This window comes from Salvelinus sp. IW2-2015, unplaced genomic scaffold (assembly GCF_002910315.2).
Source record: "Salvelinus sp. IW2-2015 unplaced genomic scaffold, ASM291031v2 Un_scaffold2013, whole genome shotgun sequence".
NCBI classification, from domain to species: Eukaryota; Metazoa; Chordata; class Actinopteri; order Salmoniformes; family Salmonidae; genus Salvelinus; species Salvelinus sp. IW2-2015.
The window spans coordinates 42,874-58,672 of record NW_019943362.1 but is presented as its reverse complement, the minus strand read 5'-3'; the positions used below and the strand labels follow the sequence as shown (position 1 = coordinate 58,672).

At 44.9% G+C, this 15,799-nt stretch overlaps 2 protein-coding genes across 4 annotated transcripts in view; one reads left to right on the top strand and one right to left on the bottom strand.

The window, feature by feature from the left end:
• LOC112072724 (cyclin-dependent kinase 17) overlaps positions 1–1,653 on the top strand; it is a 35,418-nt gene extending 33,765 nt beyond the window's left edge. For all 3 annotated transcript variants that reach the window (XM_024140108.2, XM_024140109.2, XM_070439902.1), the window contains exon 16: positions 82–1,653. In XM_024140108.2, coding sequence (XP_023995876.1) covers positions 82–119 — 38 coding nt within the window. In that variant the 3' untranslated portion in view covers positions 120–1,653. The remainder of the gene's footprint in view (positions 1–81) is intronic.
• elk3 (ETS transcription factor ELK3) lies at positions 1,637–12,917 on the bottom strand. The gene is made up of 5 exons (XM_024140110.2): positions 12,553–12,917; positions 9,500–9,708; positions 4,647–5,420; positions 3,562–3,684; positions 1,637–2,590 (listed from the first exon to the last, which is right to left on the bottom strand). Exons 2-5 carry the CDS (start codon positions 9,704–9,706, stop codon positions 2,495–2,497), a joined length of 1,200 nt encoding a protein of 399 aa, XP_023995878.1. The 5' UTR covers positions 9,707–9,708; positions 12,553–12,917; the 3' UTR covers positions 1,637–2,494.
• Positions 12,918–15,799: the final 2,882 nt, after the last annotated feature.

Genomic DNA, 15,799 nt, shown 5'->3' with positions numbered 1-15,799 from the left:
CACCTCTTCTTACCTGGAGCTTTATAAATGGTATGACATACATAGAACACTCTCTCTCTTTTATCCACTCCATCTCTCCAGGCAACAACAAGAACAGAAGACAGAGCATGCTCTTCTAGACGTTCTGCTCCTGGGAGCTCCAGGGTGGAGCTCGTTCCTGTTGCTATAGTAACTGACTCTCGCTTGGGATGAGAATGAACAGGACCACCGAGCCCCCTCTCGCATGAGCCCCTCACCCCTGGAGAGACCCCCCCCCCCCTCACCCCCATAGAGCGAGTGAGTCTGGAGTTGATTGGGGAGGGAGAGATGACCTACGTTTATTTATTTGAAGATATGGAAGGGGTTGGGGGGGGTATATTTTGCTGCTAAACTACTACTGTCTGTATTTAACACGCAGTTTGTGTATATGATGATGTGAACTCCGACACCATGCACAACCGACCAGTCGCTAAGGTTACTATTATTGATATGAATTATGGTTATTATGATTCCACTGATGATCTCGATGTTGTTTATCATAGCTGTTACCTTTGCTGTTGTGCATGTCATTGTGTTCAGAGACTGAATGCCTTTTAGCATTTTCTTCCTCAAGTACTTTCTCAAGCTTCCTCTGATGGCAGTGTGACTGAAGTGAGACCAGACCAGTCCTGACTGGGAGAGAGGGACTGGGAGTGTCTGGTCCTCAACTGGAAATCTTTCATCTGAACTGAATCATTTCCCGGCCTCCCTCTCATTCTCCTTGACCTAGAACATTCCAGAACATTTCAGGAGCCAGACGGGGGTTAGGAAGGGGTCAAAATGGGGTTGAGATGGGGTCCAGTCGTTGGGAGAGCACAACGACCCTCAGTCTTTTAGCCAACGAATGGGAGAAGGTGGAGTTTGACTCCCCAGGACATTTCCGGTCTCCCTCTCCGCTTGTCATGGCAACAGGAAAGTGACGATTAGGGAGGAGAGAAACAGGAAGTAATGTGACCTCCCACAGGAACCCATTGGTCTCTCCCTCTGTTTCCCCTACCCCCCAGGATGGTCTTGACTTAAGTTCTTGTATGCAAGTTATTCATTTTCTCTTCTTGCCTTTTTGGAGGTCTACAATACCGGCTGTTTTTGTGCATCATCAATAACTGTAAACAGTTACTAGTTTTTCGAATGGCTCTCTTCTCTGTAGCTGCCATGGGAGTGGGGATGTACCATGATTTCAGGGCAATACTAGGATGACTGGTGTTTTAAAATGGCTGACTTGATTTGACAGTATTAAGAGATTTTGTTTCCTATGTTTGACCTTTGGTCTTTGACCTCTCCTTGTGAATACAGTGTCGTGTGGCAGCAGCTTCGCCTCTCAAAGGAGAAAAAATATTTGTTATTTCAGTTTGCATTGGACCACTAGTCTCTTTTTCCAGCGTTTGTACACATTTCAAATTGAAATTTTAAATAGACTTAAGCCGCTGTGTGTGTGTTTTCAACTGACAGTGTTGTATATTAATATTGTAATACTGTACTTTTTGAAGTTTAAGAAAGACCTGAGTGTGTGCGCATCTGACATGGAATGCCAGCTGTGGTGTAAACTCAACCTCTCTGGAACACTGACAGTTGGTGGTCCTGTACCTCTTTTTACTTCTCATAATCACAGTAAAATCTGTCTGTTTGCTAAATACACTTGTCTTTATTGTGGTTTTCTGGGTGAAATTGCGGTAGCTGATGACACACACACCAGATATAAAATTAGTTGTATAGCATTCAATGCTTCATGTTTATTTATAACTGTGTAAGACATTTTTACTTGACTCTCGAACAGCAAAAAAATAGCAGATCATTATGAGAATACATTTGTATCAATTCCTTTATAAAAAAATAACAAAGCTGTTACAAATGAGCTTTTGTTTAATATTGAACTGGAATTTCGTCTATAAAAAAAAAAGTTTTAAAGCGTGAAAATAAAACATTTACATTTGAGAAGGCACAGCCGGTACAAGGTAATAATGCTTAAAGTGTAATAGAATACAAAACCATAGAAAAACACTTATAGCCAGAACAATACAACCAGGTTCACAGCCTCAGATGAACATATCAACCACTATACAATGATAAAGCTTTATAACCACGCCCTGTCTCTTATAAAGCGTTATAACCATACGCCAGGCGTTTGATAAAGGGCTGACAAGGTACAATGCATGGAACAGCATTCTGAAGAGGATAAATATGGGATAACTAAATTTTTTTTCAAGATGGATGAGATGAGTAAGTAAAAAACTGTTTCAACGAAGCTAAAGAAAATGTATCTTCAAGTCCATGATATTGACGCAGTTAAAGGCTGATCCAGTAGGTTTGCAGCAGTGTCCTGATTTTTGCTGGCTTAACCTGATTTGGCCTCGAGTCCTGCTGTGTCGGGGTGCAGGATTTGAACTTGTGTGGACTGGGCCTATTTGTTCTGGTCGGGCCTGTTTTGGTCCAGTTGGTAGTAGAGTCCAGTAGAGTATGGTACTGTCCTCCAGGAGGATCAGGACTTGTGTGGGCTGTGGGAGAGCAGTCGGGGGGAGGAGGTGTCCAGGCTGGACAAGGGGACTGGGATGGGCCCATTCAACAGGGTGGGGAACTACGGACAAAGGACAAGACCGGTGAGATCCACTGTCAGATAGGAAATAGCACACAATAAAAATGATGATGCCCCCATATTATACTGAGGTGAAGTACATTCATCTCTATCCCTAGTATAGTGTTATACATGTGTACTATTACTGCTAATGATAACTTTCTTTATAAAGAACTCTGGTTAACTCTGGAGAGGCTGATGACTGGGTTTAAGAATTCCCTAAAATGGTGGCTGAGGTATTTTAACGCCCATCCCTACTGACGATGGGAGGAGAGGCACTTCCTGTTGTGAGAGGGCTGATGGGAGTGGGTGGGACTCCTGACCCCCTCTCCCGAGCAGGAAGCTGCCCCCCCACCCGAAAGGAAACATCTGTAGCTTATTTTGAAACCCATGCACACAGTGAATCACACACACACTTAAGTACAATCATAGTGAACCGCTCACACACACAGAACTAAATAGCGATGGTGTCATGTGACTCGTTGTTGTTGTTGAGAAAATGAGGCTGTTTGGGGGAATCTTCTGTCTTAGCAAAGGTTGCAAAATTCAGGGAACTTTCCCAAAAAAATTCTGGTTTTCCAGAAGTCCTGGATGGAGGTCTACAGATTTACTGCTTATTCCCTCCTGGATCCGGGATCCTAAAATCGGGATTTCGGGAAACCAGGGAATTTATTGAAGGTTCCCGGAATTTTGCAATCCTAGTCATAGCTCAAACTTCTAACTCAGACTGTCAACATTCACTATCCCTCCTTTTTTTTACCAGTTAGAGTGGAGCCCTTTCCCTTTCGGCTCAGCACGAACAAGCAAATACTAAACTGTCCTCCCCTAACCCTTTGTCACCCATCCCACAACTTTCCTCTGTGTCCCTCCCTCTCTCCTCCTTAACTCCCATCAGTCTTCACTCCAGGTGGTGTCACTCTTATTTTCATTTCTCCTCTCTCTTCTCTTTTAGAGAGTGTGTGTGTGTGTGTCACCTGGAACAGGGGTCCATGGCCCTGCAGGCGAGCGGGGCTCAGGGATCCTCCGGGACTTAGACTGCTCCAGAAATGGATACTGGACAGCAAGGGACTGGGGGTGAGGATGAGACCTGAGGGAGTCTAGAGGTGGAGAACAAAGAGTTTATGGAAAGAGTGAGAGATGTCAATTTGTTCAATGTTCTGTTGGTGTTTTTATTGGTGATCTGTAAAATGATCTAGCCGAGTATGAACACACACAGCACAGAGGTTTAATTTCTCCCTGTGGTTATTCAGTCCTGCTGTGCTGGCACTGTTTGTTTTAGTAAAACACTGGAACTACGAGGGGGGAGAGGGCTTCATACCCTGCTTTGGGGGGGACATAGGGGGAGACGGGGGGAGTGAATTCAAGGCTGACTTGGGGAACTCTTGAGGTCACAGAACTTGAAAAACTAGGTTTGAGCTGAGAAGCTACATATGACATCAATTTCTCCCTATCGCTCTCTCTCCCTGACTTAAACAGAGAAATGAAGGGGGGTTGTGTTTATGTGGGTAAGGAATGATGTGTGTTGTGGCCCAATAAAGAGGAGTTCTAGATTCTAGATTCTCCCTCTCTCTGTATCCGTGGTATTAAAACAGCCCTTACCTTACAACGCGATTCAAGAGATTTAGGAACATATGGCTTCACTTAGACCTCCCCACCCTCCCTTCTCTCTTCAACTTACCTCTCTCCCTCCTTCCCTCTCTCCTCCTTACTAATCTCGCTCCCCACCCTATCCCTCTTTTCCCCACACCATCTCCTCTCCTCTCTCCCCACCCCATCTCTCCACATCTCGCTCCCCACCCTATCCCTCTTTTCCGCTTACCTCTTTCACTCATTCCCTCATTTCCTCTCTCCGTCTCTCCTCAATAACTCTCTTACCTCTCTCCCTGCCTGTTTCATGGTAAGGAAAGGACAGACGGTTCCAGATAAGTCATGTATTTTCCCCCAATGTCATGACACACAAAAATCAGCACGCACACACACAGAGGGTGAGGGTGGAGCGAGTGTATGCGTTTATGTTCAGGGCTAACCTGGGAAAAGATTGTGTGAGGGTGGTGCTGACCTGTGCAGTGAAGAAGGCTGGTGTTAGGGACCCAGAGGGCAACGCAGGACTGTTGAGGGCGATAGATCCGATGTCATTGGCTGTCAGGAGCAGGGAGGGTGCGGATATCTCCAGGCCTTTTGGCTTCCTGGTTTTTGGTGGGACGCTATTGGCTAAGCCCCTCTTCTTTGGCGTGGGTGTGACCTGGCCACGGTCTCTGTGACCAGACGATAGGTTAAGGGGTTGAGCACTCTGCTCTGATTCATCAGTCTCAGGGGCGGGGCTCCGTGCCCTCCAGAGTGCGTGGGTGGGGCTGTGTGATGGGGAGGAGGAGCAGGACGAGGAGTAGGCTAGCCTTGGGGAAGGTTTGGACGAATAATAGCCCTCGTTTGAGGAAGGGGGCGGGGATGAAGGCAGCGACACCATCGGCAGTGCCCCGCCCTTATGGCTGCGGTTCTGAACAAAGCGAATCACCGTGCCACTGTTGTCATGGTGATCATGTCGAGGCTCCACCTTGATTGGCAGGAGCAGATCAGGGGGGCGGAGGAGGTCCTGGGGATGCTGGAGGGAGCTGACGGTAAAGGAGGAGTAGAGGCCTGAGTGGAGGTACTCGTTCCTCCCTGGGGGGCCGCCCCTCATCCCCTCCTCATCCCCCTCCCCCTCTGACAGGGCCCCACCAGTCTCATCACCCCCCCTCACACCCATCTCCACCGCCGCGGGGTCCATCTTCAGGATCTCCGGAAAGGACACAAATTTGTACACAAACTTCTGGCCAATCACCTTCTTGATGATGTTCTGGAGGAGGAAGAGGGAAGGAGGAGTTTAAGCATCATATGTTATACAGTAATAACAGTGTAATGTTAACATGCATGCCATGATGTTATATGGTAGTTTGACCTGTAGAATTGGTACAGACATGTTCATGCTGTGTTGAGGTATTTGGTATTTATGAGGATCCCCATTTAGCCGCTGCAAAAGCATCAGCTACTCTTCCTGAGGTCCACATGAAACATGACATAATACATAGTACAGGACATTATTAGTCGAGGACTGAAATACATATCAGTACATAAACACAATATCTAGGTCTAATACATAACACAGTGCAAATTACAATACAATATATTTAAAATGGCTGTGTCTTGTCATAGTCCCCTTTGTGCAGTAAGGTGTCATTTATCTTTTTTTTTTTACTGGGTTTAGTGCTAGTTTGAGTTACCTGGGGTGGCAGAGTTCCATCTAGTCATGGCTCTATCTAATACTGTGTGTTTCCCAGCCTCTGTTCTGGACCTGGGGACTGTGAAGACACCTCTGGTTGCATGTCTTGTGTTGTACTTATGAGTGTCTGAACTGTGTGCCAACTGCTTGAACAGATAGTTCGGTACCTTCAACATATCAATACCTCGCACAAAGACCAATGGTGATGCAGTCAATCTCTCCTCAACTTCCCCTCTGTGTACATCCAAGTGCGATACATGCTGCCTTGTTCTGGACCAACTGCAATTGACCTATGTCCTCCTTTGCTGCCCATGACCACACTGCTGGGCAGTAGTCCAGGGGCGACAAAGCTGGGCAGTAGGACCTGTCTGGTTGACTGAAGTCAGAGCAACGCCCTATCATGGACAGACCTCTTCCCATTTTAGCAACCATTGAGTCTCTATGTTTTGACCATGACAGCTTGCTATCTAGGGTTACACCCAGCAGTTTAGTCTCTTCAACTTGCTCAATTGCCACATTACTCAATAATAGATCTAAATTAGGTTTAGCACTGAGCAAGTGATTTGTCCCAAAAATTATGCTTTTTGGTTTTGAGATATTTAGCAACAGCTTATTGCTAGTTACCCTTTCTAAAACTGACTGGAGCTCAATGTTAAGTGTCTCAGTTATTTGACTGTTGTAGCCGACGTGTATGCTGTTCAGTCGTCAGTGTACATACACACAGGCATTAGTCAAGGTCAGTGGAAGGTCATTTGTAAAAATAGAAAACAATAATGGCCTTAGCCGGCTGCCCTGTGGTATACCACACTCAACTGAATTTGCATGAGGGGCTTCCATTAACAAAAACACTCTGTGTTCTATTAGATAGGTAACGCTCAATCCATAATAAGGCAGAGGATGCAAATAACACCTACATTTTTTCAGCAATAGGTTATGATCAATGACATCAAAAGCTGCACTGAAGTCTAACAAAGCAGCTCCCCCAATCTTCTTACTATCAATTACTTTCAGCCAACCATCAGTCATTTGTGTCAATGTTGAGTGCCCATCACTGTAAGCATGCTGAAAATCTTTTCTGTAAAATAACTTTATTTGATCAAATGTTTTTCCAAAAGTTTGCTAAGCACTTGTAACATGTTTGAACCATTAAAGGGTGTCCTGCTATTCCTGGGTAGCAGAATGACCTTTGCCTGCCTCCATGTCTGAGGGCACACAGTCTTCTAGGCTTAAATTGAAGATGTGGCAAACAGGAGTCACAATGTATTCCGCTACCAACCTCAGCAGTTTACCATCCAGGTTGTTGGTACGAGGTGGTTTGTCCTTATTTATAGATAGCAACCATTTTTCACCCTTCCACACAAACTTTGTGGAACTTAAAACTACAGTGCTTGCCTTTAATAATTTGGTCCATTATGCATAAATAGGAAGACTCAGCATTTGTTGTTTGGATGTCATACCTAAGTTTGCTAATCTTGTCAACAACAACAAATATTAAAAGTGGTTGGCAATATCAAAGGGTTTTGTGATGAACAAGCCATCTGCCTTAATGAAGGATGAAGCCGAGTTAGCTTTTTTGCATCAAATTTCATTGAAGTACTCCATAGCGTTTTACTATCAGTCTATTATTCATATATATATATATATATATACACTGCTCAAAAATATAAAGGGAACACTTAAACAACACAATGTAACTCCAAGTCAATCACACTTCTGTGAAATCAAACTGTCCAACTGCCACTTAGGAAGCAACACTGATTGACAATAAATTTCACATGCTGTTGTGCAAATGGAATAGACAAAAGGTGGAAATTATAGGCAATTAGCAAGACACCCCCAATAAAGGAGTGGTTCTGCAGGTGGTGACCACAGACCACTTCTCAGTTCCTATGCTTCCTGGCTGATGTTTTGGTCACTTTTGAATGCTGGCGGTGCTTTCACTCTAGTGGTAGCATGAGACCGAGTCTACAACCCACACAAGTGGCTCAGGTAGTGCAGCTCATCCAGGATGGCACATCAATGCGAGCTGTGGCAAGAAGGTTTGCTGTGTCTGTCAGCGTAGTGTCCAGAGCATGGAGGCGCTACCAGGAGACAGGCCAGTACATCAGGAGACGTGGAGGAGGCCGTAGGAGGGCAACAACCAGCAGCAGGACCGCTACCTCCGCCTTTGTGCAAGGAGGATCAGGAGGAGCACTGCCAGAGCCCTGCAAAATGACCTCCAGCAGGCCACAAATGTGCATGTGTGTCTGCTCAAACGGTCAGAAACAGACTCCATGAGGGTGGTATGAGGGCCGACGTCACAGGTGGGGTTGTGCTTACAGCCCAACACCGTGCAGGACGTTTGGCATTTGCCAGAGAACACCAAGATTGGCAAATTCGCCACTGGCGCCGTGTGCTCTTCACAGATGAAAGCAGGTTCACACTGAGCACATGTGACAGACGTGACAGAGTCTGGAGACACCGTGGAGAACGTTCTGCTGCCTGCAACATCCTCCAGCATGACCGGTTTGGGGTGGGTCAGTCATGGTGCGGCCTCCATGTGCTCGCCAGAGGTAGCCTGACTGCCATTAGGTACCGAGATGAGACCTCAGACCCCTTGTTCATATGCTGGTGCGGTTGGCCCTGGGTTACTCCTAATGCAAGACAAATGCTAGACCTCTAGTGGCTGGAGTGTGTCAGCAGTTCCTGTGCAAGAGGAAAGGATTGATGCTATGGACTGGGCCGCCGTTCCCCAGAACCTGAATCCAATTGAGCACATCTGGACATCATGTCTCGCTCCACCCACCAACCGCCACGTTGCACCACAGACTGTGCAGGAGTTGGCGGATGTTTAGTCCAGGTCTGGAGGAGATTCCCTCAGGAGACCATCCGCCACCTATCAGGAGCATGCCCAGGTTGTTGTAGGGAGGTCATACAGGCAGCTGGAGGCCACACACACTACTGAGCCTCATTTTGACTTGTTTTTGAAGGACATTAATAAAGTTGGATCAGCTGTAGTGTGGTTTTCCACTTAATTTTGAGTGTGACTCCAAATCCAGACCTCCATGGGTTGATAAATTTGATTCCATTGATAATTTGTGTGATTTTTTGTTGTCAGCACATTCAACTATGTAAGAAAAAAATAAGAATATTTCATTCATTCAGATCTAGGATGTGTTATTTTAGTGTTCCCTTTATTTTTTTGAGCAGTGTATATATATATATATTTATCTTAGTTCCATAGTATAGTTTCTTCTTCATTTTGTTTAGTTACATGATTTCTCAATTTACTGTATGTTTGTGAAGGGTTTACAATGTTGGTGTACCTGGTCATCCGTACCAGCAGGCGTGTGTTTGGTGTTAGTGTAGTGACAATGTAATATATGGGAGTTGTACCTTGTCGTCCATACCAGCAGGTGTGTGTGTTTGGTGTTAGTGTAGTGACAATGTAATCTATGGGAGTTGTACCTTGTCGTCCATACCCGCAGGTGTGTGTTTGGTGTTAGTGTAGTGCCAATGTAATCTATGGCAGTTGTACCTTGTCGTCCATACCAGCAGGTGTGTGTTTGGGTGTTAGTGTAGTGCCAATGTAATCTATGGCAGTTGTACCTTGTCGTCCATACCAGCAGGTGTGTGTTTGGTGTTTGTGTAGTGCCAATGTAATCTATGGCAGTTACCTTGTCATAGTAGTAACGCAGGGCGCGGCTCAGCTTGTCATAGTTCATGTTGGTCTTGTTCTTCCTCAGGCCCCACAGCTTGGCCACCTCTTCTGACTTGAGCAGRTTAAACTCCCCGTCGTTAGACGTCCAGCAGATCAGGTGCTTGTGGCTCTGGTCCAATAACAGCTGCAGCAGGAACTGCCACAACGTGATGGCACTCTCCATGACTGGAGAGAGAGGGAGAAAGAAAGAGGGGTGAACACAGTCAGTTACACTTGCACTGCATGTAAATCGACGAACACACATTCAAAGCCTCCCCCATGTCCCGCCCCCAACCAAGAAGGCATTTCCTGCACCATAAAAGCCTACCCATAAAGACAGAAAACACACCAACAACACATTTAGATCATCACTACAGCAGACACTGGAGTCACAGTATTATGCTACTCCTGGCATCATCCGCCAGATCCGGAGCCAACCAATGTACTGTCTATAAACATATGTATGCCTATGAGGCCAAGTGCCAGCATACATCTCATATTACAATATGTTGAAGTGGGGAATAAAAGCCATTACTGCATATGTAATGAGACACACCAGGGGGTATGTAAAACTTTCACTCGCTGGAGAGCTTGGCTGGCTGCCCAAATGATAAGACGGGTCAACACAGGAGCTCTTTGTGAATGAGGGGCTGCCTGGCAGCTTTAGTACATCAGACAAGTCAGAGAAGCTTGTCCACTCAAACGCTATGCCACTCCACTAACACGCATGCACTCAGTTACTTGCACTCACTCACTCATACGCTGTGCTTTGACTGTGTGCTTCGTAGTAGTAATTATGTTTCATTATTGGTCAAAATAAAGAGTTCAAGTGTGTGCGCTTGTGTCAGAGTTCAGGGACTTGGTGCTGCCAACTATGGCCAGACGGGTGGAGCTAGGGATGTTTCCGTGGTGATAAAAGAGGATGTGGTCAGTGCCCCTCTGCCAAGACAGGCCACAGCCCAACGACACTATTTACCTTGACTTCACTGTCCGTCTGTCTCACACTCCACACAGACAACTTTCTGTGCACCTCTCTCTCTCACAACACACATATTCCCCAGACACAAGCTTGTCTGTTTGAAAATACCAAACAGAGAATCCTGCTTTCCCTCCTCCTCCATCCCTCTCAGTGGGAGAGAGACCATCCAGGAGAGGAAAAAGGTGAATGCCCCCTCTGTCTCGGTTTCCTGAGGAGCTCTCCTGTGTGTGCATGTTTTTTTGTGTATGGTAGGGATGTGTGGGTGTGTGTATGTCTAAATGAGGACTTCCTCTCATTCTGCTATAGGGCGTCTTCCCGGGGGAAAGGCCAGTCCCAACTCAAAGGTAGGAATTCCTGTCACCGGGAACCATCGGAAACACAGAGACCTCACAGATGAGACAAATGGACGGGTTTCCTCCTCGCCTCGCTCTGGTACGGCAACACACACCACCCATTTCCTATTCCACAACAACATATGGAGAATGCATTGCATACATGTATGTACTCTGGGTCTCCCCCAGGACATGCTGTGGCATGATGRATGATGGATTTAGTCTTTGATGTTCCATAGTGACAAGGGTTAACTAGCCAAGCTCAGAGACAAAACAGCAGGAACTGTTCATTTGGGGATATCCGTATCCGTAGCAATAGTAAGGAAACCTGCAACTCTGCATTGCCTGAAACACTGGATTGGTGCAATTAAAAATACTGTCATCATAGATTTACATCTGTTTTATTGCAGCATTGAATATGTCCACGTTATTTGTACTGTGTGGGATGATAGACCCACAGCCGAGTGTCTCTCCACCTGGACAGGTACACACACACACACACACACACACACACACACACACACACACACACACACACATGTAGCTTCTGGTAGGGATGATTTATTTTGTTGATGGGGAGTTTCTAGTATCTTAAAACAGTGCTATGACACAGAGAGAAATTATACAGCTGGTCCTCTGGACAGGCTTCTCCAGTATCGACCAAACGGAAACCCGTTATGAGCTCTCTATGTGGGGGGATTACTTAACCATGACTAAATGCGCTCTCTTCCTGCGCACTACCAATGGAAAAACCAACTAGCCACTGCGCTACGCGCTCCTGTCGCTAGCACGTACTGTACAACCAACAGTGACATGAGACGTTATAGGCTATATAATGCCTCTGGTCGCTGTATCGTACCAAACTCCGTATATAGACGCTCTAACGTATGGGTTATCACCCGTGGAACGCCGAGCTCGGGTTTGTGCAGAGCCATCGGTGTTGGAGAGCCTGGAACACTCAAACGGCTCTTTGTTTGCCCCATGACTCATTTTCAAGATGTTGTCTGCTGCCAGTTTCAATCCGGAAGCGCATGGCAATTAGTCTGTAGAGTCCAGACAAACCAGAAAGTCTACTAGAGTTGTTAAAGGGCCATGAGCGCATTTTCACACCAACAGCTAATTGGAGTTGCCAAATGCATCACAATAAACAAATTGCGCGAGAAAAGCAGACTTTATTTAACTAGGCAAATCAGTTAAGAACAAATTATTATTTTCAATGACGGCCTAGGAACAGTGGCCTTGTTCAGAACGACAGATTTTTACCTTGTCAGCTCGGGGATTTGATCTTGCAACCTTTCGGTTACTAGTCCAAAGCTCTAACCATTAGACTACCTGCCACCTAGAGCACCGTGATAGACCCGAGCAATTTGAGTTTGACATCCAATGTGTGAATAACGGAGTAGCCCAATATTAGAAAACGTCAAAACGAAAATAAACTTTTTATGGCGTACTTTTATGAATAGAAGGAAACACATACCTTTTACGCAAATGTATACATGTGTGCCAAGATCGCGTAACAAATCGCGGATATACTACCAGCATCTATCGACTGTCGTCCCTTAAATTTCAAGTTCATTGTGATGACCGAGTTATGTCATATTTCCAAACTATATTTTCTGGTACAGAGTTCACTTCTAAGTCATCATCACTCAAACTCAGTGACTATCCTGGTTTAATAAAGTGAATATGAATATCATAGATAAGCATGCCTCCACATACCCTGGTGTTGGACGTCTGCTTTCCTTCTGTATATGTTTTTAAAGAGAATTCCGTATAATGCGCTGGTTTTCCATTCTGATGCCGTCTGAGCTGCGGGACTCGAGACTGTAAGGGGATCCGGAGGTTTTTTTCTTCTTCAGAGCAGGAAGTCGGAGCGCGCAGACAGAGAGCCGGCTCACTTCCTCTCGCGCATTATTCCCCAGGCTCTCGGCAGTCTGTGTAAACACGCTTTTCCTCCTCTTTGCGCCCGCGCGCACACACACACACACAGTAATATTGTAATTCTGACTACTTACTGGCCCAACTGACGTCACCTTCTTGGCCAGCAGCTGGAGGCGTTCGTGTTCCTTCCTCTACACACACACACACTCTGACTGCTCTCTCTCTCTCTCTCTCTCTCTGTGTGTGTGTGTGTGTGTGTGTGTGTGTGTGTGTGTGTGTGTGTGTGAAATCTCATTGATATCAACTTATTGAAAGGCATTGGGCTAGTTGTTGCATTCAATTTCAAGAAGTAGGCTATTCTTAAAATTCTCCATCATCTGCACCACACACAGACACATGCGTGCACGCACTTTCATTCTCACGGGCTTCACTTGAGGTCAAAACGGGAGTAGAGGAGCTCTTTAATCCTTCCACATGTTTTAGTCCAAGATTCCATTCACAGCTCTTTTAAAGCCAGTTTCCCCGAAGTTCATGGTAAACGCTGCAGATATCGGTTCAATCGGGAAATTACCATTAAATGTCAAGTGCACTATAACGTGGATTTTACACGGATCGGATTGAATCCGGGCCTTAGTGGAATAAAGTGATGTGATTGTGTTTGTGTCAATGAGAAAATGCAATAAGTAGGCTTATGTGTGCACGTGAGTTTGTGTGTGTTGGGAGTAGATCCACTTTTCCGGTTTCATGCATGGATTTCCTCTCACAGGAAACCGTAGCTCACAAAACATATTCAGTCACATAGGTCAGTAGCCTACACATGGCCGGTGTTATGGGCGGGCCTTAGGGGTCCTGACCACTGTAGTTTACCTCCTTGTCCAAATATAAATATTGAAATATGAATAATAATTTATTTGACCGAGGCGCGCCCTGAGAGAAAGATGCATCAATCTCAGAAAAAGCATCCGCGCAAGCTAAACTAAACAGTTTGTAACAAAAAAATAATATTATTATATATTATTTATGTCCAGACAGCATCAGAAACATGGGCTACATATATGCCTTCTGTCGACAATGCTTCGGTTGAAATTTGCATAAAGTGGACGGGAGCTCAACTTTTTCTACCGCTCCTCTAGCAGGGTTCTCGCTGCTCTCCTTCCCACAATCCCCTGCACATCTCTCTGTGTGTCCTCGTTGAAAATGAATAGGGGCGGTCTTCTCCTGCCGAATTCGTTGCTGGTGAAAACCTTCAGACCAGAGGGGCGCTGTTTTGCTCGCTCGGATGCTTTCTCCAGTGAGAGTTTCAGCAGAGAGGAAGAGGCGAAGCCCGATGCGTTTGTATGGGCATAATATGCAGACCTCAGATTATAGCCTGCCTTCCCACCTTTGGGACGGTAACTCCCATTGTTAGGGCGGAGACATGAACATCTCGACATTATATACAGATATCTAGTTTCAGCCTCTTTTGAATTGGAAAGGAAAGTTGGCAAATGCACAGTGCACTGTTAGGATGATGGCTTCCACTAAAGTCAATTGATGTTTTTCCTAAATTATTTCATTTCATTACATCTCACCAGAGAGCATGACTTAGCCACAAAGCGATCATTAGCTTCTTCTTTAAAAAAAAATTGCTGTAGGTAGGCCTACGCCTATTTGGGAAGCCTGCAATTTGGACAGCGCGCATGGCAATAGGCCTAGTTGATTGAGTTGCGCCTGTCAGTGAAAAACATCTAAAATATGTATGAAGATAATGTGTGTTGAGTATCATTTAAAATGTTGCAACAAGAAGGGAGGGTGTGTTGTGAAGATATGGCATCTCTCTCCAGAATGCATGCTCTCAACTCTCCAGAATGCACTCAGTTGTCTCCTGCCAATTCTTCAAAATTCATTGTTTCATTGTGTGAATTGTTTGCCCTTTAATTGTATATTTTAATAAATTCCCCAGTATGTCGCCAGTAGTCCTAGTAAATGTACCGATAATTCCCCATGATTTTGTTACATTAATTTATATTAATGCATGTATTAATTACAGTCATTTAGCCTACTGTTCTCATTCTCTGCATGGAAACGTTGTTTGCAGAGTTCACAACCTGCTGACTTACCTAGTTAAATAAAGGTTAAATACTTGAGCAGTGGCGACCTGTTGTTCAGGGCCGGTGCGGCAGAGCCCCACCTGTTTTGAGCCCCACATTTTTTGCACCCAAATGTTATTTTGGCATAAATGTCACATATCAGTTTGCAAACAATGTAAAAAAAATATATATATTATTGAGTTAATAAAGCCGCATACAAACATGGTCTCTTTTTGTTTCTTGAGTAAGGCTGCTCCAAAATGTAGGTGTGTCAGCCTAGCTCAGTGTTTTCGGTGGTGGTGGGGCAAGCCAGTAGAAAATACAGAGTGTTGCGCTGTGATTGGCTCAGTGTTCTGTAACTCATGGGGACACTACTCACCGCCAAGTCTAAGGGTAGAGCTAGAAAATTCCAGACCCTTGTGTGCTGCCATAGAGTTACATTAGAAGTGCCCATCCACGAAGGCTCAAGGTCATTGGCCACAGATAAAATTATGTCAAATCACATATCTACAGGAGCTTTGATTGGTCAACATCATACTTTCAAAATCTTAGCTAGCAGTCGTCATCATGAATCAAGTCAAACATCTACTGCAAATCCTTTTTAATCCTTGTCATATGAAGATGAATAATGAAGAGAAATTATAGATAAAACATATCAGTGCTCAATAAGTTGTAAATTGCAAATTCAACAATGAGTGGTTTGGAAGGAATCAGTGGCTAACAGCAAGAATTGCAAAGCAATCATTCACCTGATAAGTGGCTGTGTGGTCCCAAGTCTAAGATTAATGGTTTCTTTCTCTAGTTAGTGCAATTAATGTATTGTTTAGTGTTGTGTTGTGTAGTGGCTTTGCTGGCATGCATCCCAACACACTCATCCAACATATTACTACTTTACTCTAAAATTATACAAATGTTTCTCTCTAAACAAGTGAATTATTTATCTTAAGGCTTTCTTACTTGTATATTTAAAAAAAGATATAGATCTAACTTTATTGGAATATAACTACACATTTTTC